This window comes from Poecile atricapillus, chromosome 21 (genome assembly GCF_030490865.1).
Source record: "Poecile atricapillus isolate bPoeAtr1 chromosome 21, bPoeAtr1.hap1, whole genome shotgun sequence".
In the NCBI taxonomy this organism is placed as follows: Eukaryota; Metazoa; Chordata; class Aves; order Passeriformes; family Paridae; genus Poecile; species Poecile atricapillus.
The window spans coordinates 1,560,401-1,581,100 of NC_081269.1; the positions used below are offsets into that span (position 1 = coordinate 1,560,401).

At 49.3% G+C, this 20,700-nt stretch overlaps 1 protein-coding gene across 2 annotated transcripts in view; it reads right to left on the reverse strand.

Moving 5' to 3' along the window:
- Nucleotides 1–2,352: 2,352 nt before the first annotated feature.
- Nucleotides 2,353–20,700, reverse strand: part of KSR1 (kinase suppressor of ras 1) — a 49,929-nt gene continuing 31,581 nt past the window's right edge. Inside the window, exons 3-20 of one of the 2 annotated variants that reach the window (XM_058854469.1) lie at nucleotides 16,986–17,133; nucleotides 15,651–16,077; nucleotides 15,422–15,426; nucleotides 13,588–13,648; nucleotides 13,329–13,412; nucleotides 12,691–12,752; nucleotides 12,479–12,585; nucleotides 12,062–12,230; nucleotides 10,854–10,895; nucleotides 10,268–10,322; nucleotides 9,556–9,601; nucleotides 9,065–9,444; nucleotides 8,880–8,976; nucleotides 8,499–8,632; nucleotides 7,976–8,107; nucleotides 7,565–7,700; nucleotides 7,108–7,241; nucleotides 2,353–4,727 (exon numbers count right to left, since the gene is read on the reverse strand). In XM_058854469.1, the coding sequence (XP_058710452.1) occupies nucleotides 4,649–4,727; nucleotides 7,108–7,241; nucleotides 7,565–7,700; nucleotides 7,976–8,107; nucleotides 8,499–8,632; nucleotides 8,880–8,976; nucleotides 9,065–9,444; nucleotides 9,556–9,601; nucleotides 10,268–10,322; nucleotides 10,854–10,895; nucleotides 12,062–12,230; nucleotides 12,479–12,585; nucleotides 12,691–12,752; nucleotides 13,329–13,412; nucleotides 13,588–13,648; nucleotides 15,422–15,426; nucleotides 15,651–16,077; nucleotides 16,986–17,133 (2,298 nt within the window). In that variant the 3' untranslated portion in view covers nucleotides 2,353–4,648. Of the gene's footprint in view, nucleotides 4,728–7,107; nucleotides 7,242–7,564; nucleotides 7,701–7,975; nucleotides 8,108–8,498; nucleotides 8,633–8,879; nucleotides 8,977–9,064; nucleotides 9,445–9,555; nucleotides 9,602–10,267; nucleotides 10,323–10,853; nucleotides 10,896–12,061; nucleotides 12,231–12,478; nucleotides 12,586–12,690; nucleotides 12,753–13,328; nucleotides 13,413–13,587; nucleotides 13,649–15,421; nucleotides 15,427–15,650; nucleotides 16,081–16,985; nucleotides 17,134–20,700 lie in introns of both variants that reach the window. The other variant, XM_058854470.1, reaches the window with a different exon arrangement.

Sequence of the window (20,700 nt, forward strand, 5' to 3'; positions counted from 1 at the left end):
GTGAACCTCTTCTTGCTCTTGGCTCCAGCCTGCAAAGGCAGAGATAACTAAGCCAGCTCTCAGGTTGTCCTGAGGGGTGGGTTTGTGCTCCCTCCTCCCTGAGCTGAGGACATCTCCAGGAGTTACAGTCTGTCTATGATCAGTTTTGCCTTTTTGTTATTGCCAGGCAAGTGTGAGTTTGCACCAAGGAGTGAGACTGGCTCGAAACTGCCCTCATTGTGCTGGGACTTGGGCTCTTTCTAGGCCTTGCAGTTACATCAGAACTAGTTCCTTCTCTGAAATTACCAGAGCTATATGAGCATATTAAAAAAGCTTAAGGTGATATTTTCCCATCATCCTGTGTCTCCAGGAGCTGGAATCTGTTGGAGGCAGAGTTGAGACTCAAAAGTCAGTAGTGCCATGTGTGGACAGTGTGTTTTACACATGCTTCAGGACAACCTTAGCCACAGGAACTGGGCTGGGTTACTGAGGTGCTTGTGCACCTGGCTGGGTTGGGACTGGACTGGGAGTTACAGATTAACACTTTCTGAGCAATTAGTGGCTTATTTCATTGACACTTATGCCAAATTTATATGGCTTTAAGGGAATCCAGCATCCAGAACAGGCTGTGTGCCTGGGCACTGAGGTGCAGACAGACCTTGCTCTTAGCCTGCTTCTGTACCTGGTTTTGGGTGCTGGTAAAGCTTAGTGCTGGGCTGAACTGGGGCAACTGGGAGGGTCCTGGGCTGGCAGCTCAGGCACACTGCTGGCACAGGGTGCATCCCTGAGCTTTGGGGAGCAGTCTCACATTGGAATATACTTTGAGCCTGATTTTCATAACATTATTAACTGAAGAAAAAAGCAACAGAACATGTGGACCGAGTCCATGAAGGTGACAGAAGGTCAGGCCCAGCACCAGGGAAATGCAGGAAACCTGGGGGCTGTTGGAGCCAGGCAGGGGAGGGGGGATGAGGGATGCCCAAGGCTCACAAGGAACACCTGGGGCTCACAAGGGACAGCAAAGGGCTGTGGGGCAGGGCCTGGTAGCTGCTGCTTGTATTGGGGTGATGTGCAAGGCTGCTGAGCTCTTGGCCCTGGAGACAGTGAGGACAGATAGGTGAAAGGCTTTTTCTTCTCCTTGGTGTAATACTGTGTTGTATTGGCCATGTGCAGGGGGGTTCTGCCTGCCCCAGCAACCCACTGGGAGCCAGGGCTGGAGCTGCTGCCTTGTCTGGGAGGAGCAGGCTGATCTCTGAGGATGAAGCCAGATATGGTGTGTCCAGCTTTTCTAGATCCTGCTCCAGTCAGTTCATTTGTAGCCTGAGCTGTGCTTTGTGAGTTATTTGGTGCCTCCTCTGAGTGAATCCCCATTTCTGTGGCTGCTCTGGGATGTTTTGATGTTGAGCACCCAGCTGGGCTGGTGAAATGTCCCTGTCTGGTGGGGAGGTTTTAGATGCTGCTGAGTGTTGTGGTGCAGCTGGCTGGGGCTGGAAGTGCTCCCTTTGTGCTTTGTCTCCGTTGGGATGTGTGTGCTGCCTGCTCCTGTTCGTGTTTGCTGTGGCTCTCCCAGGGCAGAGGGAGACCCCGGTCTTGGTGCCTCAGGCAGCCCAGGGCAGGTCTGGGGTACAACTCTGGGCAGGGGAACATCAAACTGCTCCAGTCACGGCTGGGGCAGAGCCTTTGTGCTTTGGGGACTGGAGTTTGTGTGGTTGGTTTGTTATATCAAACACTTCTGCCCTTCCAGTATAATTGAGAATTAAATTTGTTATTTCTTATTCTTTATGAAAGACAACAAAGTTCAGCTTATCTTAACTTTTTTATTGTTTGCGTGTGAGATGTAGATAAGATGGATGAGATGTAAAACTGTGCTTTATGATGCTCGTTCCCGGCAGGACAGCACAAAGCTGCTGTTATTCCCAGCACAAAGCTGCTGGCAGCAGCAGAACCTTCCTGCGATTAATTAACATCTCGTAATGGCACTCCCAGAGTGAGAGCAGGGTCTGTGGAGCTCTGCCCCACTCTGCAGGTGGGAGGTGGTGGCAGGACCTTGTGCAAAGGATGGAGAACGTGCTGGGGGTCCCGGAACGGCCCCAGGTGCCCCACTGGGGAGGGAAGCAGCTTCTTAAGCAGCTCAGTGCTTTGAGAAAACTCCGTGGTGGCTTCATTACCCATCTCATAATGGGACTCATCAGATCCAGGAGGGAAAACTTCGTCAATGGCAATGGACTTGTGCAGGGGGAGATCACCTGGTGTCCCTCAGGGGAAGGGCAGGGGGCAGAGGGGGTGGAGGAGCTGCTGTGCTCGGGGTCTGTGGCTACCAGTCAGTGGGAGGGGAAGGTCAAACCAGGACTCAGTAACACCTGCTTTATCCGCACCAAAGATTTATTTACTGAAAAGATTCCTACATATCCAGAACTCCAGTAGCATAGAGTGCACTTTTTTTTTTTTTCCTGGTTGAATAAACTAATACAGAAACTGATGTTAATTCTAACAATTTGTAATTAATTTAATAGCAATTCTGGAAGACACTCAGTTCATAGAAAATATAAAAAAAAATTTATACTGTACAAAGTTTACATCACATTTGAAAAGAAAACGTGTCCATGTTCACCATGTTACGACCATTTACATTCACTACTGACACGTGGCTCCTGTAGCAGCATTGCACAGCATTGTCACATTGACAGCTCCACTGGGACGTGTGACACAAAGACGGGACAGCTCGGTGCCCCCACAGCTCTGCCCCAGAGCCCCTGGCTGACCAGAGCTAAAAGGAGCCCGCACTGGGGCAGAGGAGGAGCTTTGTGTTCGCGGGCAGCTCGAGGCTGTCCCAGCAGCAGCCAGGTCAGGCTGGATCCCCGTGTCCCCGTTAGGGGGAGGCTGTGAAGGAGCCGGGACCGGAGCAGGGCCGTGGGCACATCCCCGTGCTCGGGGCTGCACAGCCAGGGCCTGACCTGCCCCGCAGGAACAGAAGGGCACGGTCTGGGCTTGCAAGGAGCCTGTGCACAGTCGGGCCTCTGGTCCCACAGGACCTGCTGCCTGTCCCGGCTCTCAGGGCCTGCTTAATGCACCCCAAAACTGTGCGAGGAGCACCCCGAGGCCGCTGCTGCGCTCGACACAGACTGAGCCAAGGCCGGTCTGCAGCCGGCAGCGGCTCCTGCCCTGCCCTCCCTAAGGCAGGAAGCTCACGCAGGGCTCCAGCTGAGGGGCAGCACCTTTTTTTCCCTGCTTTGGGTTTGTGTTGTGCTTAATTAAGCAGCACTTGGGGGAAAACAGCTTCTGCTTCAGGCTGCTGACACACCGTTAGTGAGAACAGCAGAGCCCGAGGGGGATGGGATCAGGACAGCTCTACAGTGCCTGGCCATGCCAAACCCATTTCTCCTTTAAATCTGAGACATATTTGAAAAGTCTTTATCAGCACTTTTAAGAAGCTACAACTGACTTGCACACAGGACTGAGGCTCTCTGCTCAACAGAACTCAGGTTTTGTGCTGCTTAGCACCAGGCAGCCAAACTGAGGGCTGGTGCTTTGCCTGCTCAGAGGATCTGGGAGCTCCCCCCTGAGCCTCGGGGATGATGGTGGGGAAAGGGGAGCCTCTGCTAGCAGGGCCTGCAATTGATTTCCAAGGGGGATGATGCATCTGTCACCTCAGTGTGGTCACTGGCTGTCCCCTCCACACTGCACTGGAGGAGGGGATGGGTTTTAGTTTTAAAACTAACCTCTGAAACAAGTTTGAGCTGTGGTCAGGCAGAACCTCCAGGCCCAGATATTGCCCTCTTGGTTACAAGATTTTCTTCCTCAAAGCTTTAGTCCTATGTTTCTCAAACAACTTGCAAGCTGAAACGTGGCCGGCCAGTTGCAGGCAGTGGGAACACTCTGTGTGTGTGTGCAGGGGCTCTGAAGCTCTGTGTATCAAGGCCTCAGTTAATGCATTATTTAGGGACAGCTTTTCCCTTGTCCTGTCACCCTTGCCTTTCCCTGCACTCAAACTTGTGCCTGAACTTCAAAAGAAGAATTTGTTCCCTGTGCAAAGCTGTGACAAGTCATGAGTTTATTTTTTAAGGCCAGCAATTCTTAATTCCTCTGGGATTGTATGAGAAGGAGCAGGTTGTAGAGTGAGTTCTGTGGAGAAGAGCACTTGAGTCATTACCTGGGAGCCAGACGCTACCTGCAGCAGCTCTGTTCTGGTGGAGCTGAATTCAAGGTGGCGCAGAGCTGGAGCAGCCCTGCTGAAACAATGGGTGGTTTGGGCAAGCCCTAGTGCAGCAGGCTGGGCTCTGCCTGCAGGAGAGAAGTGACCTCTGGAAGGCAAAGAGCTCGCAGGAGCCACGTCACTGCGGTGCCACTGCCAGGGCCCTGCTCTGAAGGCAGAGTGGCTCCTACTGACCGTGGACACAAGGAGGAACCAGGAACAGCTCTTCTCTTTTTCAGCGCTATTTGAGAATGGCTGTAGTTCAACTCGATTCACTGTTTATTATGTTTAAAAAAATATAGTTCACACAAAAGTATCATGTAAACATTGTTTAAATAACTGCTGGTGCTCAGGCAGGACACAGGGCTGAGCTGATGGTCTTCAGTGGGGCTGCACCAGCCTCGGCGTGGAGGAGCCAGGGAGGGTTTCTGGTGCTGGGTGGGAGCAGGCAGCCAGCACGGGCACAATGACACCGGGCTAGAGCTTTGGGTTACTCGGTTCCAGGATTCCCAAGCCCAATCTTTCAAAACGGAGAACAACTTTGCTACTGTTAATGCTGCAAAGAGTGGGGAGGGAGAGGAGAAGGGAGGGGGAAACAGTTACTGATGATTCATCTCACAAAGCTACCACCCTGCCACTAGAGCCAAAATGAGTTTGGTTCTGCTCTCGCATCACTCCAGATCACCCAAGAGATGCTCAAGTAATTCAGCTGCAAACACATGAAGTTTTTCAAGCAAACCCCATCAGTGGGAAGAAACTGCACAATCTGATTTGCCCAAGGGGAAGGAGCAGGAAGTTTTCCCAGGTCTCTACCGTGGACAGAAGCCTGACACTGGTTTTCAGTGGGCGCTTGTTTCCCTTGAAGTGAAGGGAAAACTGAAAGAGTTTTCTTTGTAAGAAAGGGGAGTTTTGACAAGGTACATGAATATGTAAAGAAACCCCAACAGAACAAACCCAAACCCATTTGCTCCTCCCCAGGCTCTACAAACATACAAAGGTGTTTCTCTCCTTGCTCTCACACTGCTGGCAGAGCTTCTGGCACTGCTTCTGGCACTTTCAGCTCAGAGCTTTCCTGAGCAGGCTCAGGGAATGGATGTGGGAGCTTGTCCCCAGACAGCAGAAACCCCCTTGGTGTGTGTTGTCCTCTGGCCCTGTCCTCTCCCCTCCAAACCAGTGAAAAAAGACCTTTCCTAGAAGGCACATGTTTGCTGTGCTAGCTGTGACTGCCAAGGCCCAACACTGAGTCCTGATCAGGGATGTAAACAGAAGCAAACTGTAACACTGCAAGCACTGCATCTGCATGGGGAGGAGCTGAAGCTGCTCTCGCTTTCCTCGTCTTTTACTCGGCCTTGGAGCTGGTCCCTGCTGACCCACGTGGGCCTGCTCTGGACACTGCCCTGGCCTGGTTCTCAGTGGGCAAAGGACCCTCAGCTGCTCCAAGGTGAGCAAGGACCATCCTTCTTTCCACTCAAGAACTGGCCTTACAAAAGTGACCCTGGCTCCAGTGCTGGCTCTGGGCCTGAGGGAGAGCCTGACCTCAGCTCCTGCTGCTTTGCAAGCGCTGTGCCAATGTCCCTGTCACCTGCAGCCACAGAGCTCCAGCAGTAAGGCCACAGCCCCAGATGGGCTCGGGGGCCTCGCACGAGGCGCAGCAGTTTGGGGACAGCCCTGAGCTGTGGGCAGGACACCCGGCCCTGCCTGGGGTGTGCACCTGGTCAGTCAGAGCAGGTCCCTGCGCCCTTCCCAGGAGGAGCCACAGCTGCTGGAGTGCTCCAGAGGCAGAGGAGGCCGGTGTTAGGTGGGAAGGTCTCGCAGACAGGAGTGGTTATTGAAGCTACAGCCCACACCAAGCGAAAGGCAGAGAGAACTCGGATAAAGTGTTGATTATGTCCATGGGTTAATTTCGTGGTTTTTTTTTGCTTTTTTAATGGAAGGTGATTGTCCAAGTTGCCGGTTAGGATACGACACATGGAAGCATGCAAGGTGGAGCCCATTATTGCGCCAGTAGCTACAACCTACAAAGAAATATGGGAGGGGAGAGGGAAAAAGACACCATGAGAGTTAGTTTTCAGTTATTTACAGCAAGCCCTTGAGAACTACACACTCTACAAGCTTTGACCAGGCTGCAGCAGGGGTTAGTTCAGTGTGTGAAAGGATCTGGGTGAGGTGGGGGGGAGCTCCACTGCTCAGTGTGTGTTCTTTGTGTGAGGGTGAGGCCAGGGTCTGGGGGAAGCTTTCTGCAATTTAAAGCTGTTGGACATCACTGGTGTGTCAGGGATCCAGTAGATTTAAATGGGGAGGAAATGGCACAGGAGAAGTGGCAAAGTTTTCAACCAAAACTCCAAAGCCTCCAACATCCAGCAGAGACCAAACTGCCACGACAGTTCCTGTCTCAGGGGTTTGGGTGGTTCTGATCAGGTGTTGTAGGAAGAGGGTGAAGGATTATAGGAAGGGAAGGGGTGGGTTAAACATCAGAACAAAGAGAAAGTAAATATGAGCATTTCAGGAGATGAAAAGAAACACTGAGCCAAGGACATGGTGAAAGGGCACTGGACACAGATGTGTCTGTGGCCTCAAACCCATCCAGTCTGAACCACTTCAGAGGGAAACAGTGGCCTGTGCTTGGGTCCTTCCCTTCCTCAGGCAGTACCTGCCATTACCATCACTTTGGGCCCTTCCTAATGCTGTTGTGGATGTTCTCTGACACCAAACAGGGGGATCAGTCAGCTGCTGGAGGGAGGTGAATATGCTGAAGTAGGAAATGAACTGTCTGAGGCTCGTGGCTTAGTCACATCATTTCCCAGGAACTAGAGAAGCAGAGGAGCAGTGCTCCCACCCTGTCAGGTCTCACAGCCCCAGGAAAGCAAATAAAGCTCAGAAACTATCAGTTAGGAAATTGCTTGGCATCAGTGCTGTGACCAGCAGCAGGTACTCACTCAGCAGACTTCCAGAAGTGCCCTGGGTGGGAGAGCCGGCGGTTCAGTTTTGGAAGTTTTTCAAGCATTTCCATGAGGACAGTGAAGCTGGGCCTCTCGCTGAGGTCAAAGGCCCAGCAGGCTGAGAGGATTTCCTGCAGAGGACAGTGGTGGCTCATTATCTCAGCTCATGGATCAACTGTGCAGGCCAGAAAACTGTCTGAGCACTAGGATGTATGTGAGCCCAGGCAGATACTGCTCACAGAGGGCCTGAACACTGTCAGAATTCGAGTGTCCCGTGCTGTGGATGTTCTTTTCTGCACCACAGTTATGGGCACAGGCTTAACCTCATCTTCCACTCTCATCTCTCCTCTTTCCTGCCCTCTTTTGAGTTATGAGTATAATAAATCTCTTGGAGCAGCCCACTCTCTCCCTGACAAACAGCTGTATGAGGGACTCCTGCAGCTGAGGTACTTACATTGACTTCTTTGCCCAGGCTGACAGCGGCAAGGACTTGTCTCACTCCCTCACCACTGCCGATCTGCCAGATGAGAGCCTCTGCAGGCTGGGTCTTGAAGGGCCATTCCCGTGCCTGGAGCTCGTACCACACGGTCCTGCAATGCCAACAGACATGTCAGGCTTCTGCCTGCTCCTGAGAGGGAAAATACCCAATGCTGGCACTGTTCCAGCTGCTTCAGCAGAGCTCTGGGAGGTGCCTAAGGCTGTGCAGCAAACCCCTTCCACCCACGACTTTTGGAATAGGTGAGGAAAATGTGTCCCTGCTGGAATCCTGAGTCTGAGAGAAAGGGAGCCCTGACTGGAAGGCTCAGGCCAGTAGCCAGTCTCAGTTAGCAAGCCCTCATGGTACTCCTGGGTGTTCCTTTCTTACCCAAAGGCATAGATATCTGCAGCTTTGGAGAAAGGCAGCTTGTCTTCATCTTTCCCTGGGGCCATCTCACGGACAATCTCGGGAGCCAGGTAGCACAACCAGTCATGAGGCAGCTTCAGTTCATTCTCCCTCCTGAATCCAAAAGAAAGAAGCAGGATGAAAACTGGTGTGGAGGCCATATCTGTGCTGCACCTGATGCTTTGGCTTTATTTATTCCAATGTTTTTGCTGATGTTTTGTTTTTCATTTTCTTGCCATGTTAACAAACAGGCACACGTCAGCCTGATTCTCATAGCTCCTTCGTGGGCTTGTTTGTTCTGGGCTCTGAGTTAATCCAAGCTCTCTAGCTGTGCTACTGCAGCTGTAGGAAGAATTATGCTCAAAAGGAAAACAATGCAAACAGGCACAATGCGAACTGAGTGTGTACTAAACCAATGGACACTTCCCATGCACTGCAGGAAATGTTTCCCTATTTGACCATTTGTCATTTTAGAGGTCATTCAAGCACTGAAACCTCCACTTACCTTCCTTCCTGAACCACACCCGAAATTCCAAATAATCCAAAGTCGGTGATCACAACTTTCCCATTGTCATAGAAGACATTTTTGGATTTCAGATCCTTATGTACAATCCCCTTTGCGTGGAGGTAACCCATGCCCTGGGAAGCACAGCAGAGATGGAAATGTTTTTGGGTTTTTATAATTTCCAAGCACACTCTGCTTTCTAACACATTTCCTCTCCTAACTCCAGTGTCAAGGATTAGTTGTAACTGGGGGAGAGCCCCTGTGGGACTTGTGCAGGAAGGTGTGGGGAGAGGCTGAAGGAGCAGCTCCCAGTCCCGTGTGCAGCTCTGAGCTATGGCTGAGGCCCCACCCAGTGGTTCCCTTGGCATAACAAGCCCTTACCTTAATGATCTCCTGTGCTATCTGCCTGGTTTTGTTGATGTCCAGGGAGATCTTGGGGTCCCTCACAAAGGAGTGCAGTGTCCTTCCTTTGCAGAAGCTACAGGAAATATTTATATAGGAGAACAGTATTAGCTAGCTCTACAGCACAAATCTAGTAGAACTGATAGAAAGATCTCTCTCCTTACCTGGTAATGATTGCTAAGTGAGGGGGGTTCATGCAGGCTCCCATGAACAGCACCACATTCTCATGTCGGGTCTGCCTGTAGTTCATCACCTCCTTCTTGAAGAGCTTGAGATGATCCTGGTTGTTGCCATCAATCTCCAGCAGCCTGATGGCCACCTCCCCGTGCCACTTGCCCTTGTAGACCTTTCCCCAGCGGCCCTGGCCAATGGGGTCCCCCAGCTGGATCTGCTCAAAGGGGATGTCCCACTCCTGCAGGTACACGCTGGTCTGGCTGGGTTTGCGGTAGATCATCCCCTGCAGGTGCGGCCGCCGGTTGGGCAAATCTTCTACCTCATCCTCGTCATCCTCGGGCTCTGATTTACTCACCTCTGGTTCCTCCACCTGTCCACAACAAGGGAAGGGAAAGCTGTGCTCAGAGTGCCTCCTGCGGGGCAGAGCAGCCCAGCAGCACAGGCTGCTCCAGAGACCTCCAGGGCAAACCAGCAAACCCACCTGTGCTTCCCGTGCACCTCCACCCGTGCCTGGCTGCTGGGCAGCACTGCAACAGAAGCAGGGAAAACAACGTTGGAGGTCACTGGGGAATGGGGGGCTGTGCTCCATTAGGGGAGCAGAAGAAGCCAATACAGGACCAGTCCTGACAGTTACAGGTCAGAGAAAAATACAATTCCTGCTCCATGTAAAAGAGAAGGACTCTAAGCTCACTTTGGCAAATAAGGGACAAAGACTTAAAAGCGATTCTTGATAATTAAGGAATTGATTTGGCAGTGGTGTGGCTCTGTTATTACACTGTGTTCCAGGAACAGATACTCCCATTCCTGCCCCTGAAACACCTGCAGTGGAGCAGCTGGCAATGCAGGCTGGAAGCTTTTCCATGCCCTGCACTTGGGATCCTCAAAGAACTGTTTGCTTGCAGCTCTGCGTGCCTTGCCCTTTGAGTTACAAAACTTCAACTTCTGTTTCATCTGACCCTTCAAGCAAGCAGGACTAGATATGAAAGGCTTGAACTCCTTAGTGTGCCATTTAGAATTAAGTGTCATATTCAGCTTTATACAACCGGGAATACCAGCATTGCCCTCACTGACTAAAGTTACCCTGGGAATTCTCAGGTGTTAAATCCGCTTTTGGTCATAACACAGCACTTCTGGGCCGACCTGAGGATTACCAGGTAAATTCTGTGCAAATTACAGGATTTAAAACTACTTACTTAGTGTCTGCAGCAGTTTCTGGAAGCTGTGCTGTTTGTGCAGGACTGGGAATTTCTGGGGAAGTAGAAACAATTATGATACATCTTTTACACTTTAATCTCCTATAGACCGCAAGTTTTACATTGCAATAGCAACAATTTGCTTCTTATTTAGGAATTATAAACTCAATCACAGACAAAGTGATTTTATACTTTTACTGATTTAAAACTATGCTCATCTCTCCTATGCTTACGTGAGGCTGAGTCCAGTCCTCTTCCATTTCCCCTACCTATCTGTAAAGTCCTTTTGGCCAGGCACAGAGCCATAAAAGTGAGTCTTTAGAAAGGAAGAACATGAATGTGGATAGAATCCCACAGCAAGAAATGAGCTAAATATTCAAAGTTCCAACTTAATACATAAATCATATCACTACCTCAGATTAGGGGAGAGAGGCCTGCGTACACACTGAGATAAGAGATAGTCTGGATTGTTTTAGACAGGTTTTTTAAAGCAGAATGATTGTTCTTGGGCAGCATGCAGAGGTTTACAAACAAGTTCTATTTTGGCAGTAGAAGTTGGTTAGTAGAATTAAAACAATCAACTCACCTGGGAAGATAAACTGTTGTCTATGCTGAAGGTAGTAGGCAGCTTTTTAATTAATTGGGGTTTTGTAAAAAAGGAACATCAAAAAAAATACCAGGAGAAAAAAACAAAACAACACAAACAAGTTAGAGCATCATCAGTGACTGCCTCATGTGCATTCAATGAATTAGTCCCAGGTCACTGCTGGGAATGGATTAGTGGATTATCAGCCTGCTGGGGGAAATTCCAGCACATGCATTTTGGGAAGACCCTGACAGATGACAAGGATCAAACACAAGCTGTGCTACCTCTCAAACAGCCTGGTAGGCAAACACCACACTCGGATCCCCAGGGGCAGCAGCAAAGGGAGAGCCCAGGAATGTGCAAGGCAGGCCCACATCAGGTGTGATGTGATGTGCTCTCATGTCTCAGCTTCACAGAGGTGCCCCCACAGAGACTGAAGATGATGAACCATCCACCTGCTTTATTTTTTCAGTGAATCTGAGCACTTTGTCCCAATGCAAAACAGCTGCAGTGGAATCCTTACACTAAACTGCCTCTGGTCCATTTTACCAGGCTCAAACAGCAGTGTGAGTTCACTCACAGTCAGAAACTGATGCAAAATTCAGCAGTGTTGAAGGCCAGATGTAGCAGCTACTGAGCACCATGTGACTTCAGATCAGGTCAGAGGAATTACATTTATTCTCACTGTTTAGATCTTTGCCCTTGTCAGAGATTCTTGCCTCTCTCAGCTCTGGTTAAAGCTGCACACTGGGGTTCTGAATCCACAGGGCATGAAGGGTAAGCTCCTCTCCACCAGTCATGCTTGACAGTGGTTTAAAAATGGGCATTGATTGTGGGTTATATTTCGGAAGGGTCTGGTAAAGTAATTCATTCCAGTTCTCATTTTTACAGCCTGCTCCAGCAAGCACCTCCCTCCTGACTGAAAGCCCCTGGTGAGCACACGTTGCAGGCAGCATGCATTGTACAACACAAAGGGGAAAGGAGGAGAAAAAATAGCTTTTTCTTCAGTCCTTTTCCAAAAAGGAAAAGGAGAAACATTCCTCAATAATCTGTTTCCTGCAAAGATATCTTGCTGATACCCTTTAAAAACTTGTAAGAAAGACGTTTTCACTTTATCAGACACCTTGTTTACGGCACAACCACGTATTCAGAAACCTACAACTCCCTATGAATTCCTGGTGTGCAGAGTCTCCTGCCAGAGAGTTTACCTGGGAAGTTAAACCGTCCATCCCTCTGGCCCATTGGGGATGGGTTCGGGGGCGGCGTCGCACTGGGAGGGTTGGAAGACTGGAAAGGTGCTGGAGAAGATGGAGTGGATGAGGTTGTAGAAGAAGGATTACTGCTGGAGTCCAGGTGGTTTATTGCTGGTGGATGCTCCTGCAAAGCAAGGAAAGTCACTTGTGAGAAAACAATAAAGAGAAAGGAGTTCCCCTCCGTGTCTGCTGGACAAGAGGAAAGTTGTTCCCATGCTCAATCGTTTCACCTGGAGCTCTGCACAGCCCCTGTTTAACAGGGAGAAAAGGTCACATATCTAAGTCTTGCAAAGTGAAAGCTCAAGGTGCTGTTTTGGCTCCAGCCAGTGAGATCCAACCTCTCCCTACTGCAGCGCCCCAGCCACCTTGTACCTTTTTAGTTAGTGCTTTGGGGAGAGTTCCAAACTGGGGTTCTGTGGGTCTGTCTACTGGATTATTGATATCAGATGGGACAGACTCTGTTCTTCTTATTTTTGTTACTGAAAAACAGGTGGGAGAAGGGAGAAAAACAACTTTAATGAGACTTATTCTTTCCATACCATCAATTACATTGAAATGCCAAGAATTTGTAGTAAATTACTTACTGGGAAGGAAGGATATTCTACAAGCAGGTGCCTCTTTAGTACATTTGTTGTGACATTTTAATCTGAAAGATAACCATTACATGTTAAATAGCAATTTGTTCTTTCCCAAAAAGAGGAAGCCTATCCTTAATTTGTAATTCTTATGCTAATCTCAGAGGGAGCTCTGGAATGTTCAGCCCCAGAGCAGCAAGCATTCGTATGGAGAATCCCATTGTGTCATTAGGCTAATGAAAGCCACACATGTATCTTAGCATCTGATTTATTTTTAATAGAGTTACTTTGACTGACTCTCAGCCAGCAACAGTGAAATAGTAAAATCTCAGTGCTCTGGACTAACAAACCTAAGAGAGAAGCAAAAATTAATATCCTGGCCGTTATTTAGGGATCCAGCTTCCACTACAAGATTTGCCCAGGATGAGGTAGGAAACCTGTGGCAGGGAAACAAATTTGGTTCATTCATGTGTCAGGCTGACAACCTCAAGTGTGAGTTGTGCCAGAGCATCCCTCTGCCAGGTCAGAAGGACTGGAAAAACGATGGCACTGCTTAAAGTGCGTCACATTAAGAGACACCAGTTACTGCAGACTGTGGTGAGTCCAATTCCAGGCTGTTCTGAAGGACACCATCCCCGTGTGCTCACCTGCAGTACTTACACTTCACCCCGAACATCATGCTTTTCTGGCACACTTGGCAAATCTGAGATAACCAGGACTTTGTCGAGAACCTAATGGAGGCAAGAGGGGGAAAACTGATGTTAGCTGGTGCCCAAGGGCAAATGAACATTCATAGGTAGCTGAACTTGACAACTGAGAAACCAGACCCGACTCCAAACCCATCTCAGAGTCTTGTGCCACCACAGCCCTGCCTGGGCTGCTGGGCTCTGTCCTTGGGCTGCTCACCTGTGAGTCACAGCCAGGCCAAAGTCTCTTCGTACCGTCTGGGGGGATCCCTGGGAGAGCTCTGATGGAGAACAAGAGGAGGGTTTAGGGAAGCATTGCTCACATGTGCTCACCACCCTGCACAGAAAGTGAGAGTCACTGCCCCAGGTCAGCACCCCCAGCCATGAGGTGTCACAGGAGCGCAGCTCTGACTGGTTTGCCCCCTGTGAAGTTGCTCTTGTATTTGTTTCTATATGATTGGATAAATCATGATGTTTTATATTTAGGGATTACAAAAGTCCATCTGATCAGGTCTAAGCCGTTCTTAAAGTAGAAAGTCAGACTTTACTCCTAATTGGTTTACTCCCAATTGGTTTACCACAACAACCACCACCCAGTTTTCCTGCAGTGTCAGTAGATTTCAGAATATTCTACTTCACTGAAAATTATCTCAATTTTCTAGACAGGGCCAACATGACCCTGAAAAACAAAAACATACATGTGAGCTCACTTAACTAGCTGCTAAGTGCAGAAAGGGAGATCTAGACTTCCAAATGCCAATCCAGTATGCCAGTGGTCAGAGCACATAACTTCCTGAAACCTCTCCAATACTCAGAGTTCTGGCATATTTCCTGAACTAAACCCATAGAAATACTGTACATCTGAGGCAAACCCCAATGTGCAAGTGTCAGCACAGCAGCAGGGCTGGCTCAGAGCCAGTCTCCTCACTTGACCATAGATGGCACCACAGTCCCTTTTATCATTAGTCCAGGGAGCTCCTAAAGGCATCTGTGATCCTCAGCCTCTTGGAAAAGGCTGGAATGGCTAGCTGCTTTTCCAAGGAATGTTGCTGGTCTAGTGTAGCCATCCAAACAAGCCCAGCACAGCAGTAAAGATTGCTATTAACATTGGGTCAGATGGTTAAATCCTCACAGAAGGGTTCAAATGAATATCAACCAGTCTGGGACTCACCAGAGCCCAGAGCAGAGACTTCAACCCAGCCAATAAGTCTTTCTAAAGAGAAGCACTGAAATCCTTCATTTCTGCTTGAATTTATTCTAATGCCTTTTTCATTTATTGCACCAATTATCTCACTCTCCTCAGGGAAATGCTTGGATTTCTGCTGGCATTTTCATTTTGCAATCTTTCTATTTCTGAAAGTAACTCCTGAGATTTTTGTTTAAAAGGGCATTAGCTATATGTGCAGTGCTATAATACCCTTATTTGGACTTTCACACTTTTTTAAATACTTGGATACTTTTGGACACTTTCCAAACTGCTCCAATCTCTCTCCATCAGTTTCCAAGGTTACAGGTTGTGTCTGGGACACACCTCAGGATGGTTAAAACTCCCAATGGCCCTGGAGAAACCCAGCCCTGCTCCTGCCAGCCATCCCCCACATGAACAGACTCCTCAGCACAGAGAGAACACCCCACATTCCAGCACATGCTGCAGCTTCCTCAGAAAGCTGCACACAACTGTCTTAACTTCATTATAGAGACACTGGGCAATGCATATTGAAAGCCACTAAATGGTTAGATGTGAAATTCCTGTACCAAGAGGCATCAGTGCCAGCTGTCTGAGGTCACAGATAAGCACCCCCTGGCTTTAACCCTTGAAACATCAGTATTCCTTTGCCTTGCTTGTGTCATCTTAGATAATACCAGGTGCAACCAAGTAAAACTCTGCGGTTCTGTGGCAGGCCAAGCTCCTGCTCAGTGAAGGGAAGCTCTGGGATAGCAGGGCCTGAGGAGACCCTCCAGAGGCTGCCCAGGGACGGTCAACAGGGAGCTGACAAGCACAGGTCCTTCTCTCTCAGCAAGGCACTGCAGACACCCCTGTGAAAATCTCTTACCGAACCTAGAAAGAAGAAAAGATAGGTATATTTTAGGCACTGGTATTCCTGTGACAGGTACACACTTTGCCAGAGCAGGAGCTGCTGCCTGCAGCACGTGCTGTCGGGCTTGCAGACCCCTCTGGCTTTGCACAGGCTCCTGAGCTTGCTGCATTGCCAATATTTTCCCGCCTACACAGGGCAGCCCTTGCCGGGGAGAGCCCCAGCTACAGTCTGGGAGGAAACTTACTTTATTGGAGGAACTTCGTCTATCCTGTTGCCCAGCTGAGACTCGTGGGACTTGCTCCTGGTGAGGGTCGGGAAGTTGGGCAGCAGCTGGAACACCTTGCGGCAGGGGGGCGGCGGCGTCCGCGGCGGCTTCAGGCGCTGCCGGCGCTTGGGCTGCGGCGTGGCCGGGGGGGTGACGGTGATGCTGTGCGGAGTCCTGGGCCTGCCTCCGGCTGCGGGCAGCACGATGGGCTCTAGCAGGGTCTCTGCCGAGGGCCAGGGCCCGTGGCTCGGCGCCGGCGGCTCGCAGGGCGGGACCGCGGACACGGAGCGCGACTGCTGCTGGCTGCCCTTGGCCGGGGCACTCGGGGCCCGGGCGGGCTCCGGCTGCGAGCAGGAGCTGTCTCGGCGCTCGGGAAGGGCCATCGGCACATCGTCCCTCGGCTCTCCTGCTGTCCAACGGAGCAGCGTTAGTGACGGCCCCGGCAGGAGGGCACTGCCTGCACCGAGCCCGTGGCTCCCAGGCCCTCCTGGGCAGGGCTGTGGTGCCCGTTTCACCGGGCAATGATCTCCCCTGGGCCTCAGCAGGGCCCCAGGCTGGGAAAATTCAGCACAGGGCCTGATTTCATCTTTAGAGAGGCATATACCTGGGTTTCTAAACATGCCATTTCTTTCTAAGAGGTGATGCCATGACTCCTGAGCAATGGCTGGTTTATACAGTGTGGATGGGAAATGTTTGACAGCCTGGGACAAGAAAGATTAGAAAAAAGGAAATATGAGACTGAGCTGTTTGCTGACTTTTTCCATTAACTAATCTTTATGATTTGCAAATGGATGAACTGTCATAATACCAGCAGGAAACATCACCTTTCAGTGACAGATTGATAACTGCACAAAGAAAGATGTGGTGCATGAGTACCAGTCTGCTGGGAGAGGCTCTTGTACAAACAGATTTTACAGTGCTTGGGGAAGGTTTCTCTCTGAGCTGGCAATATCTGGGGAAGGCATCACCTATAAGGAATCTAGTTGTATTTAATAAGTCAAGGATGTGTGCTGACCCATGGAGCATGAACTGGAGCATTAGACACAACCCTGAACAGCAAGGGTTAATAAGGATATAGTCTACTGAGTAGGGGAGGATTCTACATACATTTACTTCCATTTATTTGCCTGACCTGATGTCCAAATCAAACCAAACTGACAGCTCTAGATAGGTTTGATCAGTGCACCTTTGTGCACATTCCAGAGCCATACACTGACCATGGTTACAGAATGTCCCCAAACAGTGTCTGGCAGGCAGCAGATGGGGCTGGGCTGCTGGGACACCAATTCCACAGGAGAACAAGGCAGTCTGTACCTGACTCCGTCACCTTCCGCAGGCAGCTCAGGGCCCCGTTGAGCCTGGAGCACTCCTCATCTCTGGCTCCACATCTCTTCATTGTTTCTTTCACCTTTGACTCATTCATTTCTAATAAGGCATCCAGGGTCAGCTCCTCTGGTATTCTCTGAGGGAAAAAAAGACAAGACCCTTTTTGTTACTCTCTGTGCATGTCACCTGTCAGGTACTTTCAGCAGTGGCACTGTCTCACTGCCAGGGCTGACTCATGGCTCACTCCTTTTGGCGGTGCCCCTCTCTGGCAGGGCCAGCAGTGCCACAGCTGCTCTCTCCCCTGCCTGGGGTGTGAGTGTGCTCTGCACCTCTGGCACTGGTCATCTTCTGCTATTCCACTTAGGATTACAAGGAATCAAAATACTCTTCCCCCCTTGTGGAAAATTTCAGCAAAGCTACTAATGAAACTTAACTTTTTAATTAAAAACACAGTCAGAAATAAAACAGGTCTAAAACCTTAAAAAATGTCAGATAAGCACATCTGGCTTTTCAGTACCGAAGAGAACAGCAGAAACAGTGAGGAAAATTACTTCTTTATTTGAACAAAAAAGAAATATTTTGACAAAGATAGCGGCCTCCTCCTCAAGCTGTTTTTCCTTCATCAGAGAACCAGCCTTACCCATATCCTGCCTGGAGAGATATCTGTGCAGAACTCCTTCTACATCTTAATACACCAAAGCCCCACAGTGATAAGGTTCAGATCAGGCAGACACAAAAGATACAAGAGCCTGGAAAGCACAAAATGATCTGGTATTTCCTGACAGAACTGAGCTGTGTCTCTCTCTCCTCCCCCATTCAAATGTTTCCAGTGTAAGTCTGCAGCAATTGTGGTTAATAAACAAAACCAGGATACTTAGCCCAGATACCCAGGAATTTCCCTGAAAAGTTCTGCCTTAACAAACCTCCCTGATGCCTATTCTCACAATGAGATCACAAATTTCACAATATTTGGCCTTTATTCTAAAGTTTCAACTCATGGAATCAAGCTATATAAAAGGTTTTAAACTTCATTTGAAGGGGAAGCTCAAAAGTGTGTCTCACTGCTTGGTGAAACAAAAAGCTTGAAATCCTCTAGTCCTTAAACCCTACTTCCAACTCAAAAGCAGACATGAATGTGCTGAATGTCCTTTAATAATTATGTCTTTCCTAACCCAGACTCTTGCTTTGAGAGCTGACACAGGACATTAAGCTGTGACAGTGCTCAACAGTCCCAACCTTTGGAGCTTTGTAAGTGGCAACACAAAGTTCCTAATTTTAGTAACTGTAACATGGAGCAAAGAAAAAGAATAAATTAAGAAAGAGCAGAAGTCTAAGAAACACATCCTGCATCTTCTGTCACATGCCCTGAACTGGATGAAATACAAAACACAACTGACTCAAGGGGAAGCCAGGAATTTAAATGAGCAGTAAGCACGACCAGAGCAGAGCCAGAGTTCAGTGAAGTTTGGGTAGATTATCCTTTTTTTTTTTTTTTTTTTTTTTAATATAACTAAAATAGCAAAAGCACAGACATCACAACTGATGCTGGGTATTATTCATTTTTCTGCACATCTGCACCACCATGACGCAGGAATAAGACTGCCCCCAAAAGCTTGTTCCTGAATGACTTGGATAAAATTCATAAAGAACAGAGACAGTGAAAAATCTGTCTCCTGCCCTGCAATCACACTCCAAACAACAAAACTCCCAGGGGTCCAGATGCTCAGAGCTGGACCAGTAATGTGTTTCCACAATTCCAACACCCCAGCATGAAGGCAGCACAGTTTGCTCACACAGAGCCCCAGCTGAGATGGGCTGGTGCCACCAGAACTGCACCAAGTCTCTCTCACAGTCAGTCCTTCCCCTGGCATCCCCTGAATTCCTCTCCCTGGCAGCTCATAGAAGCAGCCTTGTTCTGCCATGCAGGACCTGGCCCTCGGTAGAGGGACACCAGCACTCTAAAGGGGACAGGGCCAAACAGGGATCAAGGTTTAGTTGGACATGGAGACAGTTTTTCACCCCAGCCCAGGTGCTCTTGGAGCCAGGAAGCCAGTGGTGCCTTGTAAAGCACAATGAAAATCCAATGTCTTACAAAAACATTTATCTTATTTCATACTGTTCCACAGTGTTAGAGTAAGGAATTACAGTGATGCCAGTTTTGAATTACCTTGAAACATTTCCTCACTCTCAGCATTCCCCTCTAAGAAAACAACACCGACTACGTAGCTCTTGCTGTAGGCAGGAGCATCATTCCAGATCCCAACAGGAGCTCCCCAGTCCCGTTGCTCAGGATCCCCTCACTTCCCAGGCTTTCATGCACAGGAACTTATCAGAACTGTTAATAAGCTAGCTGGTAAAGTGGAAGAAACCAAGGTTTCCTCAGGAGAGCAGAGCTTCCCACCAGAGCCAGTGGTAGCTGGAATGTAGGCCCAGCTGGGGCGGCACTGGTGGCTGCACTGCTGGGGATCTGGTTTCTCCAATGCCTGTTCTGTGGCAGGAACCAACCTTCAAGCTGCATCAAGGATTCAACCCTTCCTGGTTGCAGAGAAAACAATTTTTTTAAGATGTCAAGCTCTTGAGCTCTTTGGAAGTGTCAGGGTGCTCTTCCTTTGCCTCATCCCTTTGGAGGACACAGTCTCTGCCCAGAGCTGACTGGTCTGTGATGGTCCCCACAAGGCCCAGCTCTGCAGCCCAGCCCTCTCACACAGACCCCCCGAGGGGGCCGCACCCACATGGAGCCCAAGCTCCTCTTCTGCTCAGTAGTTGAATTTTAGAAAGACAGAATAGTTGTAGGAAAGTAGAAAGTACAGAAAAGGAGATTGTAATTAAACAATCCCAATGACCTTGAGCTGGGAGAGCTCAGACTTTCTGAACCTGCTGCCAGCCCCCATGACATGCGACAAAAGAAATAAGCCTTCAAAGAGGGGGGAGGGAGGGGAAGTAAGAGGCTTTCTTTAAACAGCCACTCATGTGCTGCACATATGTGGTGGCTTAATATAAAACTGGTCAACCTGATCCCTGTAAGATTGGCCTGCTCTGCCGTGGCTGTGTGTCACCCCCCCAAGCAGTGTGACAGTGAGGAGGGTCACTAGTTCAGGGTGGCTCTCAAACATGTTCTGCTGCTGCCCTGGCTCAGCTGCTGTGGGGGGAGAAGGGCCCCTGCTCAGGGGCATGTGGGGGGCTCTGGCCCCTCAGTGCAGCTCTGGACCCTTGCACAGGGGTTACTCCCACTCTTCACCTCTGAGAGTGAGAAATGTGAGTCCAGCTGATCTCTCTTTACCTGCTTCTTCAGTGGGTGCTGAGGCTTTTAAAAACAGCTTTAAAACTGCAGATTAAAGGCTTGCATTAGGACCAAGCTCAACACCACCTCCCTGGGCACACCTTGTCTTGACAGGGAGAGCTGCAAGATATTCAGACAGTACTCTACTAATAAAGTCAGATTTAAAAACAGAGAGAAAAAGCAGGAGAAAACAGTCTGCTTTCAATCTTCAGCACCTCATAACTGCCAGCAAAATATAAAGCCTAACCATGCACTGCTCAGCAGAAGAGATGCTAAAAAGTCCAAAGCAGGAAATTATTCCTCCCTATAACAGGTAAGAGGACTTTTCCCTAAAGCCCTCCTGCTTATCAGACATAGACTGCACTTCATGGTGCACATGTCTAAAGAGAGAAAAGTCAGTACCAATGCATCCAAGGAGCCATC